At 40.7% G+C, this 23,539-nt stretch overlaps 2 protein-coding genes across 3 annotated transcripts in view; one reads left to right on the forward strand and one right to left on the reverse strand.

The window, feature by feature from the left end:
• The first annotated feature begins 272 nt into the window (after window positions 1–272).
• Window positions 273–8,877, forward strand: CASP6 (caspase 6). 2 transcript variants are annotated; one of them, XM_084204278.1, is made up of 8 exons: window positions 273–388; window positions 2,112–2,153; window positions 2,904–2,943; window positions 4,276–4,425; window positions 4,862–4,938; window positions 5,349–5,524; window positions 7,664–7,820; window positions 8,429–8,877. In XM_084204278.1, exons 1-8 carry the CDS (start codon window positions 358–360, stop codon window positions 8,665–8,667), a joined length of 912 nt encoding a protein of 303 aa, XP_084060404.1. In that variant the 5' UTR covers window positions 273–357; the 3' UTR covers window positions 8,668–8,877. The 2 variants fall into 2 exon arrangements, with proteins under 2 accessions (XP_084060404.1, XP_084060403.1); XM_084204277.1 differs by lacking the exon at window positions 2,904–2,943 and having other exon boundaries at window positions 299–388.
• Window positions 8,878–10,514: 1,637 nt separating this feature from the next.
• The window catches only part of MCUB (mitochondrial calcium uniporter dominant negative subunit beta), a 46,501-nt gene continuing 33,476 nt past the window's right edge, over window positions 10,515–23,539 (reverse strand). The window contains exons 2-8 of the mRNA XM_084203816.1: window positions 18,199–18,274; window positions 17,767–17,937; window positions 14,379–14,483; window positions 14,009–14,169; window positions 13,125–13,328; window positions 11,634–11,750; window positions 10,515–10,685 (exon numbers count right to left, since the gene is read on the reverse strand). Coding sequence (XP_084059942.1) covers window positions 10,608–10,685; window positions 11,634–11,750; window positions 13,125–13,328; window positions 14,009–14,169; window positions 14,379–14,483; window positions 17,767–17,937; window positions 18,199–18,274 — 912 coding nt within the window. The 3' untranslated portion in view covers window positions 10,515–10,607. The remainder of the gene's footprint in view (window positions 10,686–11,633; window positions 11,751–13,124; window positions 13,329–14,008; window positions 14,170–14,378; window positions 14,484–17,766; window positions 17,938–18,198; window positions 18,275–23,539) is intronic.

Consider the following 23,539-nt stretch of genomic DNA (forward strand, 5'->3'; position numbering starts at 1 on the left):
CCTGAAGTGGGAATCGGAGTACAGTTTTGAAAAATTTAAACTAAGTGAATACGGGAGGCTCTCACCATATTGCAGGACGATGGTTTTGTACAAGCCGGTGCAGTTACTCGACCACGGTCTCTGAGTACCGGCCCAGGAGCAGGGTAAACACAAAGCCCACTTTATCTAACACCGCACCCTTGCGCTTTCCCGGCTTTTCCGTGGGGGGGGCAAAAGGCGAGGGGGCGGGGCGAGGCGACCGGGGGAAACGACGAAAGCCGGAGCGAGAGAAGTCCTGTTCCTTGGAAGAGGAAGAGAGGGAAGGCTTGGCTTGCCTGCGGTTGTGTCGGTGTGCAGCCGGTGCCTCGGACCACGGCGATGTCGGGCTCGGAGCGGCAGCCGCCGGCGGGTGCGTGTGCGGAGGGGACGCGGTGGGGAAGGACCGGGAAGGGCCGCTGGGGGTTCCTGGCGGAGGCAGCGCGGAACGGGAGCGGGCCGGGGAATGTCTGCGAGGGGCCGGGGAATGTCTGCGAGGGGCAGGGGAATGTCTGCGAGGGGCCGGGGCAGCGGGGCTGCCCAGCCGGAGCGCCCGAGCTTCCCCCAGAGTGGGAGCGCGGCCCGGAGGGCGCTGCCGGCGCTCACGGGGAGCGGGAGCTTTGCTTTTATCCTTCTTTCTGTGAAAAACAGGTTCACTCTCCTGTGAAAATTTAAGTTTAATAAAGGACAGTAGAAGGCAAGGACCATAGAGCAAGGTTATTACCGGGTGCATCTTAGCCCTCAGGCAGGACCACCCTTATCTTCGGAGATACTCCCTACATCGGCTATTACATCTATTGCATCAGCCCCTAGCATATTCAATGCAATTCAGTTATGCATCGTAAACTTTCCTTTATGCATAGTAAACTTTCCTTTTTAGTTTACAGATTCCAAGATCTGTTTAATTTGGGTCTACCTTTTCAGAACAGGTGGATTCCGTGGCTATGGTTTTAGTCTATTCTTAACACTTCCAGTTTTTGGGCCTTGGTCCACACTGTCTTCAGATGGTGAATGCTGATTGTTGGCATGTACCAAGTGTCTTCTTCATTTGTTCATCGGATGTTATCCCATCCAAGCAGGCATTTTAACCCAAGTGTACTTATATCAGCTATTTCACTAAGTTTAATTAACAACAGAAATAAAAACTTCGTAAGAAAATTATTTTAACACTACACATCTAAAATCCATTTTTATATTTGTGAAAAGCCAATATTATAATATGTATCTATAACATTTCCTTTCTTCCGGAGGAGGAAGGGAATGTTCGGGAAGGTGCAAGGAGATGGACGGCCAACGAGGAAATGGATTTGCAATAAATCCAGGGCACGCATCGAGGGGAAAACCCCTCCAGCTCCCGGCATGGCCTCGGGACAGGGAAGTGGGGAAGGTCCCCGGGGTGTAACTGGAGGGCAGGAGAAGTCAGGGCAGCAAAACTTGAGCTGGGTTCCTGGAAATGCGGCTAGGCTTAAAGGGACTTCTTTTGTGTGCTGTTTCCTCGTTTGTAAGTGCCTTGGCCTTTGGTCAGGATGGTAGACCTGTTGAGAGGGAAAGGCATCCAGGGATAGATGCTGTGAGATTCCAGGGTAACGTAGCACATACCTGATTTTTGATTCCTTTGAAGCAATTCATCTTCACAAAATTAAAGACACGTAGTCCTGTTGGTCTCAGTCAGATTTTAGAACCAGCTTGTTCCTGTGTAAGACAAACTGAAAATTTTTCATAAATCATGGTAATTCAAATAGTGTATACGTGAATGAAGCTGCAATATGAGAGTGACAATGAAAAACCAAAGACTAGGAAGTTACTAAACAAGATTAAATTAACAGGAAAATTTTTTTCCTAGTTTCCTGTAGCCCAGGAATTCTAGTCCTCCTGTGTCTACCTTTTCTGTCTTAAAGTTTGATGAGTAAAAAATTTTATTATCTGTTTCATGGGGGGAGTGGATCGCAAGAACTTTTGTCCTGTATCAATACATTGCTGTGTTAGCTTTGTGAAAAGCAGTAATAACATTTGAAAAAGAGATGTGAAAAGCTAGTATTCTATGTGCAAAGTAATTTGCAAAAAAAATGTACATGTGACTCTTCTTATAATTGCAGGCCATGTCCAGCTGGATAGCAGACCCATATTACCCACCACAGGTACAGTGCCGTATACAGTTCTCATTATGTGGTAGTTAGTCTCTACCAGTAATAGTAGTGATTTAGTAGCCCACTGAGATGCTTAAGTAAGAGGAACAAGGATTTTAGCCTAACCACGTGAAGTCTGTAGTTCTGCACACTCCCAAGATGTGCATGTTCCTTGTTGTTCCCACACTGTTACTTTTATGTCCCTTCTGTACTGGAGGTACTTAAAAGTCTGTATAGTTCAGCAGAAGAAAAGGTTTAAATCTTGCATCTTCTCAGTTGTCAGTAGCTGTTAGACTATCTGCTGTGACTTATGTGCTGCATCCAACCCCAAAGAGAATGCTCAGCTTTGTATTAGCAGCATTACTGATAGAGAAGTAACACCAGTGTATTTTTAAGTTATGTAAAATTTTAACTACTGAGTTAGAGTATCATTTAAAAAATACAGCAAGCTAGTTATTTATATAAAATCATAATCTCTGAATATGTTTATATAGGTACAGATAGATAGAAAATATGCATGTCTTGACCACCTGAAATCCAGACTGCTGGAGTCAGAACTTCGAGAACAACCTCCAAAAGCTGTGGCTGCAGACAAACACTAATGAGGCTGTTTACCTACATGCCTACTTACCTAATGTGTGAATGAGCTTTTGGTTCACATTAACAGCTAAACTTTAAGGCTGGATGCATGAGTTCAAATTGGTTTTGTTTGTTTTTAATGAATGAGCTTGTGGCTAAATAACTTTTTGATTTCTCTAACAGATCGAAATGAGAACATCACAGAAGTTTCATTCAATATAAGGTAAAGTTCTGGTGGCAGTGACAGATGTCCCAGGGGACTGAGGTCAATGCAGGGTTTTCTGGTTTCTGTTAAGAATTCGACAGAATTATTTGATTCAACTCCACCCACTTACAAAACATGTTTGTAGTTTTAGCTACACCAGCTGCAGATGTGAAGGCATGTAGAAGGGACTAGGAGGAGTGTTCTCTTTTTATTGTAGGCAATGTGCAAATGCCATCACATTTGAAGGAGCCACTGGACAGACTAAGTGTTAGATTGTAGCACAGGAATGCCTTCCTCTGGAAGGAGGGGAAATGGACCATGGAATAGTGATTCCATGAAAGCCCTGAAAACAGCTGAGTAGAGCAAGAACTATTAAGGGAGTCATCCTTCAATGGTCATTCACAGAATCCAGTAATCAAAATCCCTACTTGCCATGCACCTATCCAAATCCTAAGGAAGAGAAATTGACAAAATCTGAAACAATTCTGGTACATGTGAAATTGTTCATAATTGCAAGGCTAAAATTTATAATCTTTGCATTTTATCATGTTTGGTACTCCAAATGGGAACAATGTGATAAAGAACCCAACTTCTCTTACTGGTTGTCCAGCCAACATTGTAGAACCTCCCTGATTTTGAACAGTCATCCTAAATTCCTCTTCTGTGTCTGAATTCTTGTGTATACGTTACAAAAACATGTTTCATTAAGGGGATTCTCATAACAAAGTGGAGAAGCAGAGATAGTCTATGGGTAAGAATGGTAATTTTGCCGTGAAATAAAAGCATTTGCCAACAAAACTCTGATCTTCAACCTCTGCAGACAGATATTCTAAGCAACTTTCTCCTGTAATTGCACCAAATCTGAATATTCCATAGCATGAAAGAAAATATTAATATGACAAAAATGACAGCTCTGACCAGAGCCAGTCTAGGGAAGCATGACCTGGACTGTCATTCCATGTACATCGAACTCTGGACCTGTTTATTGCCAGCGCTGTTGCCAGGAGTGTTTCAGTTTCTGTTTTGTGCACCAGTAACTACAAAAGCAGAAAGAAAGATTCTCCTTTTGCAAGATACACTACACTTAGCACCTCATCCCCAGTTTATTGTCTATTGATTACAATGCAGAACTTGATTTACTTAGCAAAATTTGATGTAAATCACAGACAGCTACAATTCCAAGTAAGTGCATGTGTATTGTCCAATTATGTTAATTTAGCATAATTAAATGCTAATTAAAAAATTAACAATTAAAAAAACTAACATGGAGAATTGGAGCCATGTCTGAAATTATGTGCCTTAACTAATGAAACAGCCTCATTTACCAAGAATGTTTTCCATCTGTGGCAGCAGGCCATCATGTGATCTTGAAGAGAAGTACAAAATGGACCATAAAAGACGAGGAGTTGCATTAATCTTCAATCATGAGCACTTTTCTTGGAAATTAATGCTGCACGACAGACGTGGGACTGAGGCAGACAAAGACAATCTGAATCGCACGTAAGAAACTTGGTTGCTCTGCTAACCCTTACAAAAATCAGAACTTTAGAAATTGTGGTCAAATTAAGGAGTTACCTAAATCTTCTGTTTAAGTAGAGACCAGAAGATTTTGCAGACATAGCACCTATGCAACTTGAGTGGAGGAAGCTCTAATTAAAAAGCTACAAGGGACTTTTTTTTTAGGTCACAGAAACTGCTGGCACAAGTCCTGTGAGTTCAGTGAGTCCAGAGCTTTCTTTGGACAAACTCTTTGAAGTAACTTTAGGTGCTAGACTGCTGCTTGACACCAGTTTGAACTCAAAATCAACTTTAGTAGTTTTGTTCATAAATAATGCAAAGAATATTAATTCCCCCACAGGGAAAAAAACTGAGTTGGTAGCAATTGATAAATAATTTGAGCAAGACTTTTACTAATACTGATCTGTTCTAACAATAGTTTGAGAGACCTTGGGTTTGAAGTCAGAGTTTTTGATGACTTGAAAGCAGAAGATGTGCAGAGGAGAATTGATGAAGGTAAGAGACTGTGTACTGGTTATGTCTATTGCAGCAGAATTTCCAGATACCTTTTCTCCATTCATCTAACTTAAAATAATTTTTTGTGCACAAGGAAGGACTTAAAGGTTAGACTGAAAATTACTTTATTGCAATGTAAGTGAGGCTTCAGTGAGAGAACTAATTAAGCCACTAAAAGCTGAAAGATGGTATGTGCAGCTGGGAGAGGATAATTACATTCTCCTTTTTATGATTAGTGCCCCTTCAGCCAGGTTGAATCAATGCACCTTGAAATCCTTACAGTATGGTTTTTCCTGAAAATGGCATCCATTTGAAAAAGGACTGGCTGGGGATTCAGTGATACAAATGTACAATTGTTTTAGACCTGAATAAGAGTATTTCATCATTTAAACACCACTTGACTATTTCAGCTTCTAGGGAGGACCACAGCAATGCTGACTGCTTTGTGTGTGTGTTCCTGAGCCATGGTGAGGATGATCACATTTATGCCTATGATGACAAAATCAAAATTCAGACAATGACAGACAAGTTCAGAGGAAACACATGCCAGAGTTTGGTAGGAAAACCAAAGATATTTATCATTCAGGTAAGATGTCTGTTTCTGAATTCAGTGACATTAACAGTCATTTGTGTCTTCCTGCAATACAGATGTCAGTTTTTCTGATGCAGTCTTTCCACAAGGCATTTAAGACAAGGATTCTTCTCTTTTTATTAGAAATCCTAATCTATACTACTGTTAATGTTATTATTACAGCTGTACTTAGTAAGTAATTTTACAAAAAAGAAACTCAGATTAAACCCATGTCAGATCTACTGTCAGTGTGTATTTAATAGCAGTACAGTGTTTTTTGCAGCCTCAGCTCAGTTCCTATTGGTCACACTTCACAGCCCAAGGCTAAGCTGATAAGCTATCTACCCTTTGTATCTTCATTGCTTCCTTCCAGGCAAGTCCCTTTACGTGATCCTCAGTGAAGTTGGGTTTTGTGTTTGACTTTTTTGTCTGTTTTCTTTTTTTTGTGGGTTTTCTTTTTTTTTTGGTTGGTTGGTTTTTGTGGTGGTAGTGATTTTCAGTTGTTGTTGTTGTTGTTTGGTTGAGTTTTTTTTTTGTTTATGACCTATACTCAGCATCTCTGTAGAATCTAAGGAATCAAATTAAGGCTTTATTGTCTCAGGAATACTGTTTGTGCTAAGTGGTCACATAAAGACCATATGTAACCTCCTGTTTCTTCCCTTGGTTCAAGGGAGAATGAAAGTTGGGAGATATCTCAGGAGGTCTCTGGTCCAGCCTCCTGTTCAAAGCAGAGTTATGGGGTCAGACCAGGTCATGCAGGGCTTTATCCCATCTTTATCCAGATTACAATTAGCAAACTCTTATATGAACCTGGGCTTCAGCAGATTGTAATTGCAGTAGTTTACAGAGTAATTCTAAGTATTACCTTTTTTTTCCCCAAATGCAAGCTTCCTTAGGGCACAGGGTTGCTGCAAGAAGTAGTATATTGTTAATTCACCTTTCATTAGGACTCACTCAGATTTCCTTTTTTTTTTAACCTAGTGCCAAAGATGGGAAAAATACTTTATTATTTCAATTTTTAGGTCTAAGTAATACTTGGAAATATTCATAATATATACTCATCAAAAAGTTATTTAACTTAGTTCATCAGCTGAGTTCTTTTCCAGCACAACTGGCATAGCACTTACCTCGGGAAATCAGAGACCTCAAGATGAAACTTTATCACTGTAAAGATTCTTTGTGTTTTCTTTTTTAGTGGTAGTTATGAAGTAATGCTCCTTTGTATCTTTTGAGTGTGTTCTCACCTCATCCTTCATGTGTAGCCTTTCTGCACCACTGACAATAGTGGGATCACTACTGACTTCTCACAAAAAACCTTGCCTCAACAAACACACTTGAGACTGCACTAAGAGCAGAAGTGTAACAGCATGTAATGATGGCTGCGCTTCAGAGCAGTGATTCAACACTGCTTGCCACCAAAGCAATTCTTCCTCTCTACTCAGCAGTGGTGAGGCTGCCTCTGAAGTATCGTGTCCAGTCCTGAGTTCCCCAGTTCAAGAAAAATGCAGACTTACTGGAGTGAGTCCTGCAAAGGGCCACAGAAATGATTAAGGGACTCTGGAGCATGTTTGATATGAGGAGAGGCTGAGAGAGCTGGACTGTTCAGCTTGGAGGAGATGGCTCAGGGGAATCTTACCAATGTTCTGTCTATTCAGTGTCCCTGGTGGGAGGGAACAAGAGGGAGACAGGCTCTTTTCAGTGGTACCCAAAGGACAGGTCAAGAGGCAACTGGAACAAATTAAAACACAAAATTTCACCTAAACACAAGAAAACACTTTTTTTACTGTGAGGTTGGTCAAACACTGGAAGAGGTCACCCATACAGACTGTGGAGTCTCCACCTATAGAGATCCTCAAAAGCTGACTGGACACAGTCCTGGACAGCATGCTGTAGCTAGCACTGCTTCAGTCAGGGGGCTGGACTAGAGGATCTCAAGAGATCCCTTCCAATCTTAGTGATTCCGAGATCATCTTTAAACTTTCAGTGGACTTTGTCCTCAACATTTTAAGTGTCAGAGAAATAAATGTCTTTCTGAAGGCAGAGCCATGGTGATGTGGCACACCTAGCTGAAGAAAGTGCCTCTGGTTAGTTCAGAATTATCATATTAACAGTGCTCAGCAGGGGTGCAAACATAACAACACTTCTCACCAACAGGCCTGTCGTGGTGATCAACATGATGATGCAGTCATTGCTCACGATGCAACAGACAACAGCAGGGAATCCCCTGTCAATGAGACTGAAGTGGATGCAGCTGCCGTCTATACTCTGCCTGCTGGTGCAGACTTTATCATGTGCTACTCTGTGGCACAAGGTGAGTTCTGGTATTTTACATCCTGTGTCTGATACTTCTCTGTAACAACTCTGAACATGTCTTCATTTTGCAGTCCAAAAAATGAGAACAGTTCCATGGAAATCTGATTCGCACATCTGATAAGTAGCAACTTGTCTGGGAAAGAATGTTACGTGCTAAAGAAGTGAAAGTAAATTATCAAGGTGCATTAAATTTGCCAAACAAAAGCATTGTCATCAGTCTTGAGGCTGAGCTGCCTCCTGACAGCCAACATCCATCTCTTTTCCAGGATTCTGGTAGCTTATAAATTTCCCTGCACTACATGGCTGTTCTCTCCAGTCCCCCATGTATGTTGTCCTCAGTCCCATCTGCTCTCTTATGAAGTAGAGGTGCAGTCCTGTAAGCTACCAATCCCTGAATCACATTCCTTTTAGCTGAGCACCACAGGTGGTACCAAAGCCACTTCCCATCTACAGTTTGCAGTGTAATTGGCAAAGTAAGATTTACACCCATTAGTAAGTAATTCCTTATAGATGGTAGATAGCAAACAGTGACTCTCATAAATATTTTTCCAAGAGGTTATCACTACTTACATTTGGATGTAATTTTATGTTCTTTTTCTACTCTAGGCTACTATTCTCATCGTGACACTTTTAATGGCTCCTGGTACATCCAAGATTTGTGTGAGACCCTTAGGAAGCATGGATCTTCCGGGGAGTTCACAGAACTTCTTACTGTGGTTAACAGGAAAGTATCGTATCGCAGAGTGGATAGATGCAAGGACAGGAACGCTATAGGGAAAAAACAGATTCCTTCTTTTGCCTCAATGTTAACTAAAAAACTGTATTTTCATCCAAAATCTAATTAGATTGCTTAGCAGTGATGACCATTACTAGTATCTGCAGCAGAGCAAACAGTACCATCTTAGTAGAGAAGATGTAGTATTCTACAAGATTGTCTGTAAAATCACTGGGATCAAACATTACAATTTTCATACCTAATAGTTTCTAAAATCTTGAAGCAGTCTTAAAACTAGAATTATACCAGGGAATTCATCTCAGGGAATATAGGAAAAGTTGACCAGGGCCAAACTATTAGAAGGTACTCAGATTTTATTGAAATTGATGCTTGAAATTGAAATAAATTGATTTTTTTCCCTAAAAGCATCTTGCTTGATTGCCATCTAACTATGGCAAATTTTACTATTTCCAAAACGTTTTTAATGTTCTGTTAGATGAACTTGTCTTGCTCCTAGAGCACAGTTTACAGGAAATATACAGTTTACAGGTTTGTAGCGCATCTTTTTAAATTTGTGGACAGCAGAATCCACAACTTTTCAGCTTTATTGGGCTTTTTAGACGTTTAATTTTCTTGCTGCACTAAAAAGGAACCTAATTCCTTGAGCTATAGCATTATAGCAACTATAGCATTAATATAGGATTAATCAAATAGGGTTGATTAATAAAGGGTTTCCTTTTACTTGAATATAATGTATACTTGAGGCACAGTTACAGTTTGCTGGTGCTTTACATCCTCAGGAGAAAAACGGCAGTAATGAGACGAGACCACGTACAGTTTGCTCAGGGTGATCCATATCTCTAAAGCTGATGCTGCTGAAGATCTCTAGGCAGCTCTACAAAATATAACATGCAAACCTTTACACTTCAGGCCTTTGAGTTGCATCAGGCCTCCTCTTGGCCCTGGAGAAGATCAGCCATACCTCTGACCATGCACCAAAAGTGATGGTGCATGGTCACCACAGGATTCTTACTGCTGCAGTAATTGTGGTGCTGACTTGAACCAAATATTTCTTTTTTTTTAAACATTATTAATTGTTCCTCTCAGGGACAACAGAGAACTCAGTCTGAGCAAAGTGTCTGATTCCACTTTCCTGGGGAAAAAATAATTGGTTTACTGGTTCTGCTTTAGTTAAGTCTTTCCATGTACAATGTTCTGAGTCATAAATACTGTATCTTACTACACCTGCTTTTAAACAGGTGTATAAATCATGTATGTTTGAATGTTTTGATAAGTTCTTTCAATACAATGCAACAGTGAAACATAAATGATTTTTAGCAAGTTTGAGACATCTTACTTTTCCAGCACTAATCCACTTTCCTGGGGAAAAAAAATCATTGGTTTACTGGTTCTGCTTTAGTTAAGTCTTTCCATATACAATATTCTGAGTCATAAATGCTGTATCTTACTACACCTGTTTTTAAATGTTGTATGAATCATGCATGTTTGAATGTTTTGATAAATTCTTTCAATAAAATGCAACAGTGAAACAAATGATTTTATACCAAGTTTGAGATACTTTACTTTTCCAGCACTATTTACTAAGAAAGCTCAATTGTCATGCTAATCTAAACTTCACCTATGGTGTCACAAAGAGTCAGTGCACAGGCCAGGGAAAAGGAAACAGTAACTTCAGGAAAGAATCTTTACTACTCCATACAGAAGTTAATTATCCTATGAGCTACTGTGATGTTATAGTAAATGGTACTAAAAAGGCTGTCCTTGTTTGTTCTGTTATTTTACCAGCAGTAAGAATGCCTCCATTGTACTAATGAGATTTGACAAATATTTAGAAGAACTTTGCTTTAGCAGTTTCTTCCTAGAAAAAAAGAAAAACCCAAACAAGCAAAACAAACCCACACCAGAGTAACATCAAGTAACCAAATAATTTTTAAAGCTATTTATTGCAACTTTTAAAACTTCAGTGGTCAAAAATACCCAGGTGCTATGGAGTAACTACATGTTCCTATCAGTTTTGAAAGGGCATCTCCAATATACACAAAACCAAAGTCAGTCCTTGTCGTTGATTTCCTGGATGGGAAGCCTCAGGTGCAGAGGTTGGCGCAGACGCCTTAGGGATTCTTCGGCCTGCCAGTGAAAGAGAGAGGGAGAGTTCATCCTTCTGCAGCCTCTGTTTTCTCCTCTTTCACACATGCACTGTCTTTCTTTTCTCAGAAGGCACTGGTCTTAGGCAAGGAACCAAACCACTCAAAGGAGGATGCTGAACACTGACAGACCTGCTCAACTCATGCAGTCTCCAGAGAGAAGCATGAACCCTTCCTATACACCCACTCACCCACATCTCAAAATATTATTTTCCTGAAATGACAATTTAAAAATCCATACCCCCAGGCCACCAAAAAAGCATCAAACTATGTCAATTATGGCACATAAAATTACACCCTGAACTCTGGGTTTTGAGCTAAAGTTAGAGGTAGTTTCTATTTTCTTTTATGAGACATTGAACACAGGGCTGTCAAGATGGGATGGAGGAGTAATAACTGAGGAGTGAGAGATATGCTACAATTATTTCATGAAGGCCACTAAATTTCTCCGAGGTGTACATACCACCTTTTCCATCCAGTCACACATATTCTGTAAATCTAAGTCTTTTATGTACAGAATAAGGCTTTGATGTCAAATACTGAACACTGTGCAAGGCAATCTCCTTCCAAGGAAGGGAAGAGATTGGTTTACCACAGCAGTGCAGCAAACATACTGTGCCCAAAATAAATGCAGCTATTGTATTAAATGGCCAGAAATGCAACATTAATTAGACTATGCAAAACAGAGATGTCATGCTGATAAACTGACTTGTTTTAAATTAAATTCATGAAGGTCTCCCTTTCTGACGACCTCTGGAGTTTATACATCAAAGGCAAACATTGCATGATTAGCTGAAAAGCTGAAACTGGCCAATAAGCAATACAGAGTTTTGGTAGCAAGCCTTGAGGTCAATTTTCTGTTAGCTGAGAGTTTACTGGAAAAGTCTTAAACCAGAAGCTGCGTCATTATTGCAGAACTGCCCCTAAGTACCTCTGCTAGGTCGTCTTTGAGCTTGTTGTATCGTTCCACATTGAAACGCTGCTTTTTGGATTTGCGGTAGAAGTAGTGGAGGAACTGCCTGTCCTTAGCGTGAGGATAAATGTAGTCCTGGGGAAGGAAGGAGGACATGGATTTGTGGTTAGCAAGGAAACTGAGTAGAGGTCAGCAGATTAGAAACTCAGCCTGTTTCAGGAAGACTTACCTTGTCCAGCACCTATGTATGTTTTGTAAAGAGGCTACATATGAAATTCTGCTCTTAGGGGGACCATAAGGGCTTTTTAAACACATAGTAGGAGTCACTTCTATCATGTCTGAAGGGATTTTCAGTTATAATAAAGACATAGTGTGATCTTCATGACTGGGGCCACCTCAGCCAATGGAGTCTACTTCCAAGGAGCCAGAGAAAAGTCAGGAACTACTTCTTGAGGGCTTATTTGAAAGTCTTAAGCAATGGCACAGGTAGCTGTTCAAAAAAGCCAAGTAGTAATCTCTTATCTACTCACAAAAAGTAGGAATGGCTTAGCCCTTCTTAAAAACCAGTCAGAAGGAGTAAAACATTCTGAGCCAGCTCTTCATAAAAACAGATACGTCTCCCCTTTTCACTGAAGGAACCTCATCTCTCACACGGTCTATAGATCCATTGGTATAATGGAAGAAAATACTGGTTACTCTTCCACATACTTCCACAACAGAAAGAGTTTTGCATCACAGAAAGTTCAACATCAAGATGCCCACTTTGAGAGTAAAGTACAGAGCTAAAACAGGAAAAAGAAACATTTCTCAAAGTCTTAAGAGGATTTCAGAACAAGTATGTATTATGAAGCTAAGTTAAGATCTGAGCAAGCCTTTTGCTTCTACACAATCCCTGCCTCATTTCAGCTGTCCTAGATTTACCTCCATTCATTCCAAGTCATGGAAAAGCAGTCTGATTATGAAGAGCGGAGCAATAGCATTTTTTCAGGCACCAAATATACTTCAGTACATTTCAGTAATGCAACTGCCAGAGTTCCAAACAGTTGGGTACCCTGCACTGTATGCACACAAACTCCAGCAAATAAAAACTACTGTTGGGGTGATTTCTGATGTAATGCAGCACTCACAAACTGGCACAGCACTATCAGTTGCTCTCCTGTTACTGCAGTCAGCAAGGTGCCATTTACTATGCAAAGTGATCTACAAACATTTTAAAGGAGAGACTTTCCTCCTTTATCTTTACTCACCTTTCATTCCCTAGGTTATGAAATCTTACTGACTGTAGTTATGCTCAGTAGCTGGCCTGCAGTTCATGTGCAGCAGTGCCTGCTTGATTCTGCATGATGTAATGTTTGTATCCAGCTGCATTAGGGATCAAACAAGCCCCTGCCTGATGGCAAGGCCACTTACCAAGTTCTGTTTTCATTAGAGCTCAAACATTGGGATTCACAGACTCAGTTTTCCTCCTTTTCCACAATCCAGACATTTAGCAGACCAGGACTCCCTCACCTGCTTGGTAAGAACGAAGTAGGCGTAGAAAGCCATGGCACTCCCATAGGTGATGAAGTACGTGACTGGCTCCATGATGTCCCATGAGTAGACCCACCACGTCAGCCACGCCAGCGCTCCCCCCTGAGTTGACATCAGGGCTAGGCCAACCCATAAAAGCCTGGAAGTTTTTGCATCTGCACTGTCCATGATTCTGGCTTTCATCTGAAGAAAAGAAAGGCAGAAACTGTTCAAATAAACCTGAGCGCTCCTCTGACGAACAGCTCCTCAACTATGCTTTCTCCCTCTGGGCTAGATCCTTTCTCAGGATCTCTTACCAACACCTCTTACTGACTTATCCGCTGAGAAAATAAAAGCACTGAAGTCCAAGGACAACCAGATCTTCTTGCCATTGTGCAACAAGAATTCCTGCTATTAATCTCCCCTTTGCTCTACTAGGGATCTCTGTCTGTTTGATTTCCATTTATCATTCAAAGCAGTTCTGGGTAACACTGAGGCTGGCCCTCATAAAGCAGGAGTCCTGTGGTCCACTACTACCTAAGCCATGGATGACAGCCCTACTACTGTGGCTTTTTGCTGTCATGGGTATTCAGAACTCATAAAGCAACAGGTGACTTTCAATGACGTTTCAACAAATGGCCTTTCAATCTCACTACTAGCCATGATCATGACAGCTTTCTCCAGGTGTTGTGGTTTCAACCCCATTAAGGTCCACAACAGGAATAAAAAGAACTGAATTGAAAATAATTTGCATTCTACCTGAGTTGGCTTCATTTACATAAGAAACAGAACAGACACACCCTAGCCATTCATGCTGATTTTCTTCCAATTCTGATGACAGGAAAAACTTTTGAGTTAAAAAAAAAGTACCCCCACTTTCCAACCTGTTCAAGAGGAAGCAGCTCTCCTTTCAGATGGTCTAGTTTCTGTAGCAATTCTCTCTCTTTCCTGATCTGGTGATCTTCTAAATGTAGAGCCACAAACAGTCTGTGAACCAAGGATTTTATATCTTCCATTTCAGTAGCATGCTCACTACTCAGCTTATCTGAAACGAAAATATTTGTCATATAAACCATTTCAAGAGTACACCCTTCTTCATTCTCTCCCCACCTCCAACCCCAAAAGCTGGACCATCCAAAGGTAAAAAGACAAAGCCAAAGAGAAACACCTTTCTCCCAGGTCCCAGTTTTCTGAGACTTCCCATGCCTTTCACTAAATGAAGTGAAATGATCACTTTATAAGGATTGCTCTTACCTTTTACAGGAGGTGACACACTGTATGCTCTATTGTTGATAACAAGCTTAAAGTCATTCATCAATAAGACCTCCATTAAGGTTGCATCAGAGACCTTGCTACCATCTGCAGAAGAAAGATTTCAGTTCTAGATCACTTATCATGAGGAGTTTTAAACATTAGCAGATAATCCTGCAGAAAAGTGCTGGGGTTCTTCACTAATAATGTCTGGAAGCAACTCTACTGCTAGAACTAGTAGCAAATACTAAACAGTCAGGAGGAACACAGGGTGTGATTCTTGGGGCTGTCCTGTGCAGGAAATGGAGTTGAACTTTGATGCTCTGGAGAACCCTTTTCTACTTTTTTTTTTTTTTTAATGCAGAAATTTACATGAATGGTCCCCCACAAATTTTATATGCAATTTTACAGCTCCTACCAAAAAGGAGCTCTGGATTCATCAGCAGGAACATGGAACAGTGGCTGCCAGGAGCACACTGGGGCTCAGATGGCCCAAGATCCCCCAGAGCCACACACCATTGCTGCTGGACACATCACTGTGGCATGAGGGTTTGAAAAGCCATGGAGCAGCTGCCCTGCAGTAGCTGTTTGAGATGATTCTCCTTTTCCATACACAAGAAGGGCACCTTCCCCTGCCCTTGGCAAAGGCTAGGCAGCTTTACTCCCAAGATGAATAACCAAACAGGCTACAAATACCAAGATTTTTGTATGTAGATATTTGTCACAGTGCTACTGCCTCAGCTCCTCCACCTGTCCTCACACATACACCACAGAAAGGCTCCCCAGTAAACCCCACATCTGTAATTATTTGTTCACCAGAACCCTGTTCTCAGGCCCCATCTGATGAGACGCAGACTACTGAACTCTGCAGGGAAATGCCCCAGCTGGCTCACCTGCCCACTCTGTGTGGGTAGCAAAGCAAACCCAGAAGCTGATCACTTTCAATCCAAAATTGTAATGTGCCTATCCACTCACTTATTTTTTCTTTTCCAGTGTAATAAAACATCAAGGCTCATTTGCATGCACATTATTAAGGTGACATTTATAATTCCTTCTGTAACATTTAAGGGAAAAATGCTTTTTAAAAGAAGTGTCAGACAGGCTCTTTGTTCTAGATATTCTGAATACACCACATTTATTAACCTGTGCAATCTTATATTAACTGAAGAGAAGTTTTGAGGAAAGGGAGGTATTTTATTTCAGAAAATTCCTCACAGGCTTTAAGCAAAGGCTACTTTGTAGTTTTCTGTACCTACACACAAGTGCTCCAATGTGGACAAAGGGTCATTTTTTGTCTACAAAAGGTTTGCAGGATGAAAATCAAATCCACAGGTAAAGAAAGAGAGTCATCACATACAGTACTGACGACTTCAGTTAAGGTTAGGTTTCATTTAATGTTTAAATGACACAGATATGTGTCTACACTAAACCAAGGCTTCATAATTTTTCCTTAATAATTAATGTTTAAGTTCAACTCTCAGTACTTGACCAATAGTTTCTCTTTACAGTATCAGTTTCCTAATGAATTAAACATCTCAGCTGTTCTATAACATAACAATTGCCCAGCACTTGACAAATACAGAGCAGAGAATTATTCTGAGTCAGTGTTTTAATCGAAGCATTCCCAAATCAGAGGGGATGGGGGTGTGTTTAAACAGATTAGACGAGGTGAAAACAACTCAAATTCATCTCCACTTTGGAATCTGCTGCCTGTCCATGCCAAAAATGCCAGACTTGTAGGTTTCTTACAGGAATTACCTCATGCTTCACAAGGAACCCATGTTTGCCCTGAAGCAGGAACAGGTAGCTTTTGCAGACATAGGAGAGAGGAAAGCAATCTGGCAGTGAATCCCAAACACTCCTGTCCTGTATGTCTGCACAAGAGCAGTACCCAGGGGTTAACTGCTGCCAGCACAAGTTCTGCCCCACCCCATTAAGAAATCTTTTGTAGGGAAAGAATTCTGTGTTAAGGGGAAGGCCAGCTGCTCACAACGACCATTTCTTACAGTGGCTTCTGAAGATAAAGAGTCTTTTAGGAAATTATCTTCAAGAGGATTTTCTATTTTTGCTCCCTAGCAGACACTGTCAAAACAAAGCAAAACAAAACCAAAAAAGCCAACACCAAAGCTCCTGTGTACACAAAGCTCCTGAAGCTCATGTCCACACTGGGATCCACACAGATCACATCTCCATTGCTCCAGAGGAAATCAATAAATTGCCCTGTGGGGTATTTTCCTGTTTTACTAAAAGTGCCCACAAAGGAAACTAAAGCAGCTTCTCTTAGGTCAGTGGCTTCCTGACCTTCTGGGAACATCAGTTCTATTTTCAGTTTCTTTAAAAGCCCCTCTGTAAGAATCAACCAGTAAAAAAAGAATGTTATGAATCCACCCAGCTATGAAACTGGACCAGCTTTCATTGACACCGTCTTTTCTTCTGTTTATGTATTACCTGCTGTTAAATAAATCTTTCTGTAGATATGTAGGTATCCTTATTTCTCTTTTTTTTTAGGGGTGTGAGTGGGGAGGGGGAGGAATAGATGCTTTTGATTAGCCAAATTCAAGTACCTATTCTACCAGATTCAGACAAAAAAACCCTACATCCCAATTCTAGTTTTAAGATTGAATCCTTCTCTAGTACCAGGGAAGGGATTGCAAGAGCACTGCCAAAATACAGACCAAGTTTTCTTGGAGGTAAAATGGAGAACAGGGTTAATTCAATATTAGTTTTATCAATGGGCAAACCAAAGAGACAAAATAGAAGAGAACAGTGAGCAAAGCTTGAGAAAATTATCTAAAGACTTGGGACAATGGGATAAACAGGATATTACAAGGAGGAAAGGCCACACCAATGCTAAAATACCAGTTATCCTTTGATCCTGGCAATCAGTTTCCTTTCAACCCAAGGGCCCTGAAATATTGTACTCCAGCTGATAAATGAAATCTCCTCAATGTCTTAAAAAACTGTCCTTTACTATTGCACACATTATCTGGTTGCTTAGCTCTTGAGTTTTTCATACCCAAGTTTGTGTTGTAGTAAGGCAAATGAATTCTTTGAGCTCTTGGTAACACTGAAGAACTGGCAGGCATCACATTCAATAGCCAGACAGGCTGTCTTTTAAGAATGACCATGGAGTACAAGGAAAGAAAGAGACATCAAGGAAATCAGGAGACACTTATTTAAAGACAGCATTTGAATGAGAAACTAATGTGAAAAGGTAACAGAGGACACTACTGGGATAAGAGAAGAGTTCCAGTAATAGATTCAATTCTGTATTTTCAATCACCAACAGTGCTAAACCTGATGGAGGACTGAACTTATGCTCCAGAAGAGAAGTACAGTTCATTTGAAACAGAATGCATTTAGCTCAAGGAATAACAGAAATACAAGATACCTGTTGCAAAGACTTCAGCTCTCTCAATTCCTTTATCTTCTCTTCGCACATCCTGCAGGAATGCTCCTACAGTGGTCACTACTGGCTTGACAGTGAACTGACAGCGTTCACTTCTTGTGGGCAGCATAAGAGTTATCACAGGAAGACCATGTCTGTAATTAATAGTTACTTCTGGGGGGTAAAGAAAGAAAACTAAGTTAAAAAGTTGCATTGTAGATTGTAGCTTAATGTAAAGATGCTTTTAAAACACAGGATAAACATGAAAAATTAAATAAAACATTTCTAGATTTGAAAAAATTAATATAGTATTTCTGTTTCTGGAAGATACATATAAAACCATGAAACTAATGTGACCTCACAAGACTCTCATAAAATAAATAAAAAGCTTGTTGACACCGACGGGAAGGGGGAAAAGTTCCTGTGAACGCTTACCATCAGATGGCACCAGCGTGCTGTAAGGTGCTCCTTCCCGGCCCCTCCAGGCTCCGGTGTGCCTCCAGAGCCCCACCTGCAGCACGGACACAAGGAAACTTGCCTTAAAATAGTCAGGATGCAAAGTGCATCTGGTTAAAGGCAGCACCCAGCCTGTTCACGGTGATCTCCTTCCGTGTGATCTGGCATCACAGGTATCTGCCTGAAGAAAAACCCCTTACTTGGCAATTCTATACAGAAGGTGAAACCATCCTTCTAGAAAGCATGATTTTTGCTAAAGGTATTATGGTATTGCCCATAGAAAAACTTTTTGTCTGTTGTGGTTTAATTAACGAAAAAAGAGGAGGGGAAGAAAAGAAAGGAAAAAATTTGCAGCGTTTCTGAAGTGCTTCATCAAACTTTTGCAATAAAACCTCTCCACTCCCCACAAAACAGCCACTTGAAAAACCTCTACCTCATGGTGCCTGAAGGCAGAATTCCACAGTGTAACTTCCAACAGAGGGCATGGCTTCAGTGAAAACTTGCTGCTGAGTCATGAACAACAAACACAAATAAAAAAATAAGGGCCTGAGGTCACTACCTGTTGCTTCATAGTTATATACTCTATACCAAAAGCTGGCTGTGGAGACTTGTGCTGCTCAAGGACAATAACAACAATACAGCCTGAAGATCTTTTATGTTCTAAATACGAATAGCTGTTTGAACTGCATGCTGAGAGATGCTGCTGCAAATACCAGACTGTGCTCTGGTATGACACTGAAGGAGGAACAGCCAGCTGCAGTGAGCATCCTCCCTGCCCTGGGCCAGCAATGACACTGGGATTTTGAACCTGCAGGGCTACATGCCAAAGCTTGCCCCTTCCAGAGCCACTGGGGAGAACCATCTGAGACAAAGTAAAAATTTTCCAAGGTAGAAATCCATTGTGATTTAGGTGAAATGTACATCTTTGAATTAAGTCTTTAGCTTGCTGTTTAGTCTGACTGCCTGTTCTCTTGAAGGGCCTGTGCTTAGAGACTGCTTCAGCCAAAAGACAAGAGATAAGGGAGGAGGAGGGGAGCAGACAGAGCAAGGCAACCTGACCCAAGAGTTCCTTCTGAAGAATTAGTAGCAAGCGTCACATGAAATCAGTAGAATAAATATGTATGAACCTATTGTGAAATTATATGCACATGTATTTGAGAAGGCCATAAAAAGAGACCTGAAGTTTGTAGAGGTACACATGTCATTTTAGGAGAACGATTCCCACATGCTTCCAGCGCATGTTAAAAACATACCAGCTTTACAACTTTCACAAAGTTGTAGAGTTTTGTTTTTTTTCTCCGCAAAACACATCAGTACACTTCAACACAGTCATATCTAAACACAGAAGACAAACTGCTCTGATTAGACCCAGTACTTAAAGCTGTCCACGCAGGCTGTGGAAGGTGGAAGGGGCAATGTCCTTTGCAGCCACAGCTAATCCCCCTGCACAAGGAGAGGGACAATTTTATTACAGCAATTCCACAGAGCAGGTGTTATTGCTATAAACTAAGAGTAACAGGTAAAAGAAGCGAAATCACATCTCTAACCAAGCCAGTTACAAAAACCACACATGGGCTGGACCAAGGCCTGGGATTTGAAATATGATAGCTGGGGAAGGTGGAAAACAATGTGGAGGGAGATGATAAGGATCGATTTTCCCCCGGTGAGTTTTATAGCTCATCTTTCTGAAGGCCAAACATTTCAGAGTCTGCAAGATAATATTCTTTGACAAGGCAGGAAAACAAAACTGTAAATGCACAAGGCCCTGGCTATTCAATATGCCAAACACTGCTCACCACATTCACATGATTTATTTGTTTTTAAAGAAATACAGCCTTGGCTGTCTGGATAGGAATATGCTATTAGGTTAAATAAAAAAGTCTTCCATAAATGAATCTGTGTGTTTCAAAGATGCTGACACTGCCCTAACTTTTTATCTGGAACAAGCACTTATTGGGAATTAAAGAAAGTAAGTAATTCTGGGTGTTTTCAACACTAAGAAATTTGTGTGTTGTAATCTTCAGGGATGAAAGACAGTCAGAAACCTAGACCAAACAGCAGAATATCTTAAACACAAAAGTATTGCCCAAAGAAAGGTAGACAGCAGGAGCACAGGAACGCTGACAGCCACCCAGAGCTAAGGATGCATCTGTTTCTTGAGCAGGGCAAGAGACCTTCACTGGAGCAAGGCAGGACACAGCCCAGCTCACCAGTTCTCATCCCGTTTGCAGGCGGCACCTGCACCCACAAAACATTTAGGAACACACAGCCTGGAGCAGGGAGACAGCCATCAAAACAGGATCTGCTTTGGAACAGCGGGCAGGAAAACTCAACAGCTTTGAACAGCAACTCGATTCTTCATGGGGATATAAAGGGATAATAAGGAACTAATTTTATTACAGACACTTAATGTGTAACTTTGCAATCAGTATCAAAATGCCCCAGGCAATGAACTGCACCCTGCCTGTATTTGAAGGTTACCCCAATTCCCAACAAAAGGAATGAATTATATACTTCATTTATAAAAGAAACAATGCATTCAACAATTAATGCAAATTAAATATATTCAAATATCAATTTAAAATACTTATTAAATCACATTTATTGAAATAAGATCTTTATAGTAGTTCATTCTATTATTCTTTAGATTTTGACATTACTCTTCATGATCCACTGAAAGAATCTCTATATACTGGAGCTGTTTTGGGGTTTTTTTAGATTGTGTCTAAATGCAGAGTAGCCCTTAAAATCACCTGCAACAAATAAGAAAAGCAAAAGCCATAGAGCCATGGAGTTGAACTAATTTCCAAACAATTAACTCTTTCCATATTAGTTCTAGGTTGATGAATTGGAAAGCATGAGGGGCTGGGTTAACTTTCTCCCTCTGTTTCCAGACTTAAATCTCCACTTTGAGTGAAGTGATTAAACCATTAGCTTGTGCCCTTCAGCCAAATCATCTTACTCCTTTTGAGATGCTTGGAATGACCCCTATCCTACCCCTGGAAAAGAAATGTTACTCAGCAAGCATCACAGCTACAAGGAAGACTTGAACTACAGGACCAAAGCAAAGGGACTGCCCTCACAACAACATCAGTGAGAGCTGAAACAGGAAATGTGTGTCCTGAACTAACTGCATCACAAGCTTTCCGATACTGTAAGGAGCACAGCATACTGCTAACAACTCTTCCACATGCCAGTGAGTGCCTCTGGGCTAATCCCTCTAACCTCACAAAGGCTAAGCAAGCTATTCTACAGCTTTCTGCAATTTGCACACACATGTGGCAGGACATCTGGCTCTAAAACACCTCTGACACAACCACAATTATGTTCAGGAGTCAAAGGCTGATGAACAGCATTTAGCTGTGAAACACTCCTTCTCCCTCAGCTATACCTTCAAAATAGATATATAATGCAAAATACATGGGAGCAGCAGTTGGCCTCATCTCTTGATTCAGTTCAAGGCATGGACCCTCCTGGGAGTGAAATCTCCTAAGGATTTAAGGCACAGAGTGTTAATTGGGATAAAAATAATCCAACATAGTCTGTTAAAATACCAGTTGGTATAAAACAGAAAATATATATTTAAAGACATACTTCCTCTGGTCTCTAACAGCAAAGAAGTTGCCACTGTTAAAATCAAGAGTGGAAATTTCAATATTTTTCTGGTGGTTTACAGCAGTTTTAGGGACTAATGCAGCATCATAACTGAGCTGGAAAAGCAGGCAGCCAGACATGACGAGTGGGAGAGACTGGAATAGAAATAGTGTATTTTTCACTTTTGAGAGTGGCAAATGACTGAACCTACCTACACTGCAGTTTCTGGAGCTAACAGTTCCAAATAATCTACTTCTTATGATGTTGAGTGATTGTTCTTGCAAACTTAAGCTCAAATTCACTTGTGAACAGTTATGTCTAAGAAATTGATATCATTACCAGTATCTGAGGCAACATGAAAGATCTGATGTTCCTCAGCACATACAAATAGTATGCATGCACCTCACCAGGAACCATAACTTCTGTTCTGTAGAATGTTGTAATGTGGGTGGGAAGAGAGAGAGAGCATAGGAATAAAATATTTTTCACACAAGAAAGTCATCACACAAGAAACATCTACAAAAAGATGTTATTAGGACTTTCTGAGAACACTTTCTGAATTATTGCTTACTTGATTTTGACTTACCATACCAAAATATTGTAACAAATCTGAATCAAAATGCAGCTAGCCAGAAATCATATTTTTAAAATTTTTGTCTTTGCTTATATGTCTCTGGAATATATGGTAGTTTTTGGTTTTTATTTCAACAGCAATAAAAAATGTAATGCACCTTCAGCATTTGAGTCTGCAATAATTTGCTTTTATTAGAGAAAGCAACCAAAGAAGTCAGCTCAACTCTGTCTGCCCTCTTCATGAAGGGACATGTAATACTACAAAGAGAAATACTATATTCCTTCAGTGTGAGACCCTTTTGAGACTGCCTCAAGTCAAACTCATAGGTAGGTAGTCTTCACAAAAAATAATGCAGACTGTTATGTCAATGGTCTCCCACACTCTCATTTCCTTCTCTCTGAAGCAATAATAAGAATCTGATATGGAAAAGCACAATAATAAAATGCCCTACTCCACAGAGCACGAGCATTTTGCCCTTAATTACACTGCAGCAAAACACATTCTAACTAAAACATATCTTGCAGTGTGCTTTTCCATAGTGATGCAGTGCTGCAGGCAGAAGAGGAGAGCTCAGTTATCTCCTGGAGTCCTTGTCCAACACCTGGCACAGCTCCCTTACACAGCTGCTGAAGAGGACTGCATGAAAGGAGCAGGAAGTGACAATTCATGGGGGAAACTAGTAGTTGCAATGCCTAAGAACGAATTTTAGGGCCTTTTTTCCCCCTGAGTGTCACCAGACAAGCCAACATCCCCAGTATCCATAGTTCTCCTCACGTGCTGATCTCACCCAGTTTGTGAAGAAGAGTGCAGGACAAGTCACCTCCCTGGATGCTGCCTGCTTGCAAGGGCAGGAGAAACATGAGGGCACGTGTTAGCCACCATTCAGTGAAGGCATGTGCTATAAATAGCTATGTATATTTTCCATAGGGATTTCATGGTTTTCTGACAAACACACTTAGAAGTTCCCTGCAGATGAATGATGTCGGCTCCTGTCTGATTCTTTGAGGGGAACCAAACAAGATTAATTAATTATGGACTAACAATCTGTAGTTTCAGAATAACCTACAGACATTTCAGAATGGTTTAAAACTGAGGGAAAGGAGGAAAAAAAGCAAGTGCTGCCACAGTCTACTGAGCTTGCAGATCATGCAC

Source organism: Fringilla coelebs, assembly GCF_963513975.1.
Source record: "Fringilla coelebs genome assembly, chromosome: 4".
NCBI classification, from domain to species: domain Eukaryota; kingdom Metazoa; phylum Chordata; class Aves; order Passeriformes; family Fringillidae; genus Fringilla; species Fringilla coelebs.

What these genes read in the sequence shown, in the direction of transcription:
- CASP6 (XM_084204278.1), top strand. Translation starts at nt 358, where the DNA reads ATGTCGGGCTCGGAGCGGCAGCCGCCGGCGG. An exon ending in AAAGACAATCTGAATCGCAC is followed by an intron (nt 4,426 to 4,861) that starts GTAAGAAACTTG and finishes TTCTAACAATAG; the next exon opens with TTTGAGAGACCTTGGGTTTG. An exon ending in GCAGAGGAGAATTGATGAAG is followed by an intron (nt 4,939 to 5,348) that starts GTAAGAGACTGT and finishes TGACTATTTCAG; the next exon opens with CTTCTAGGGAGGACCACAGC.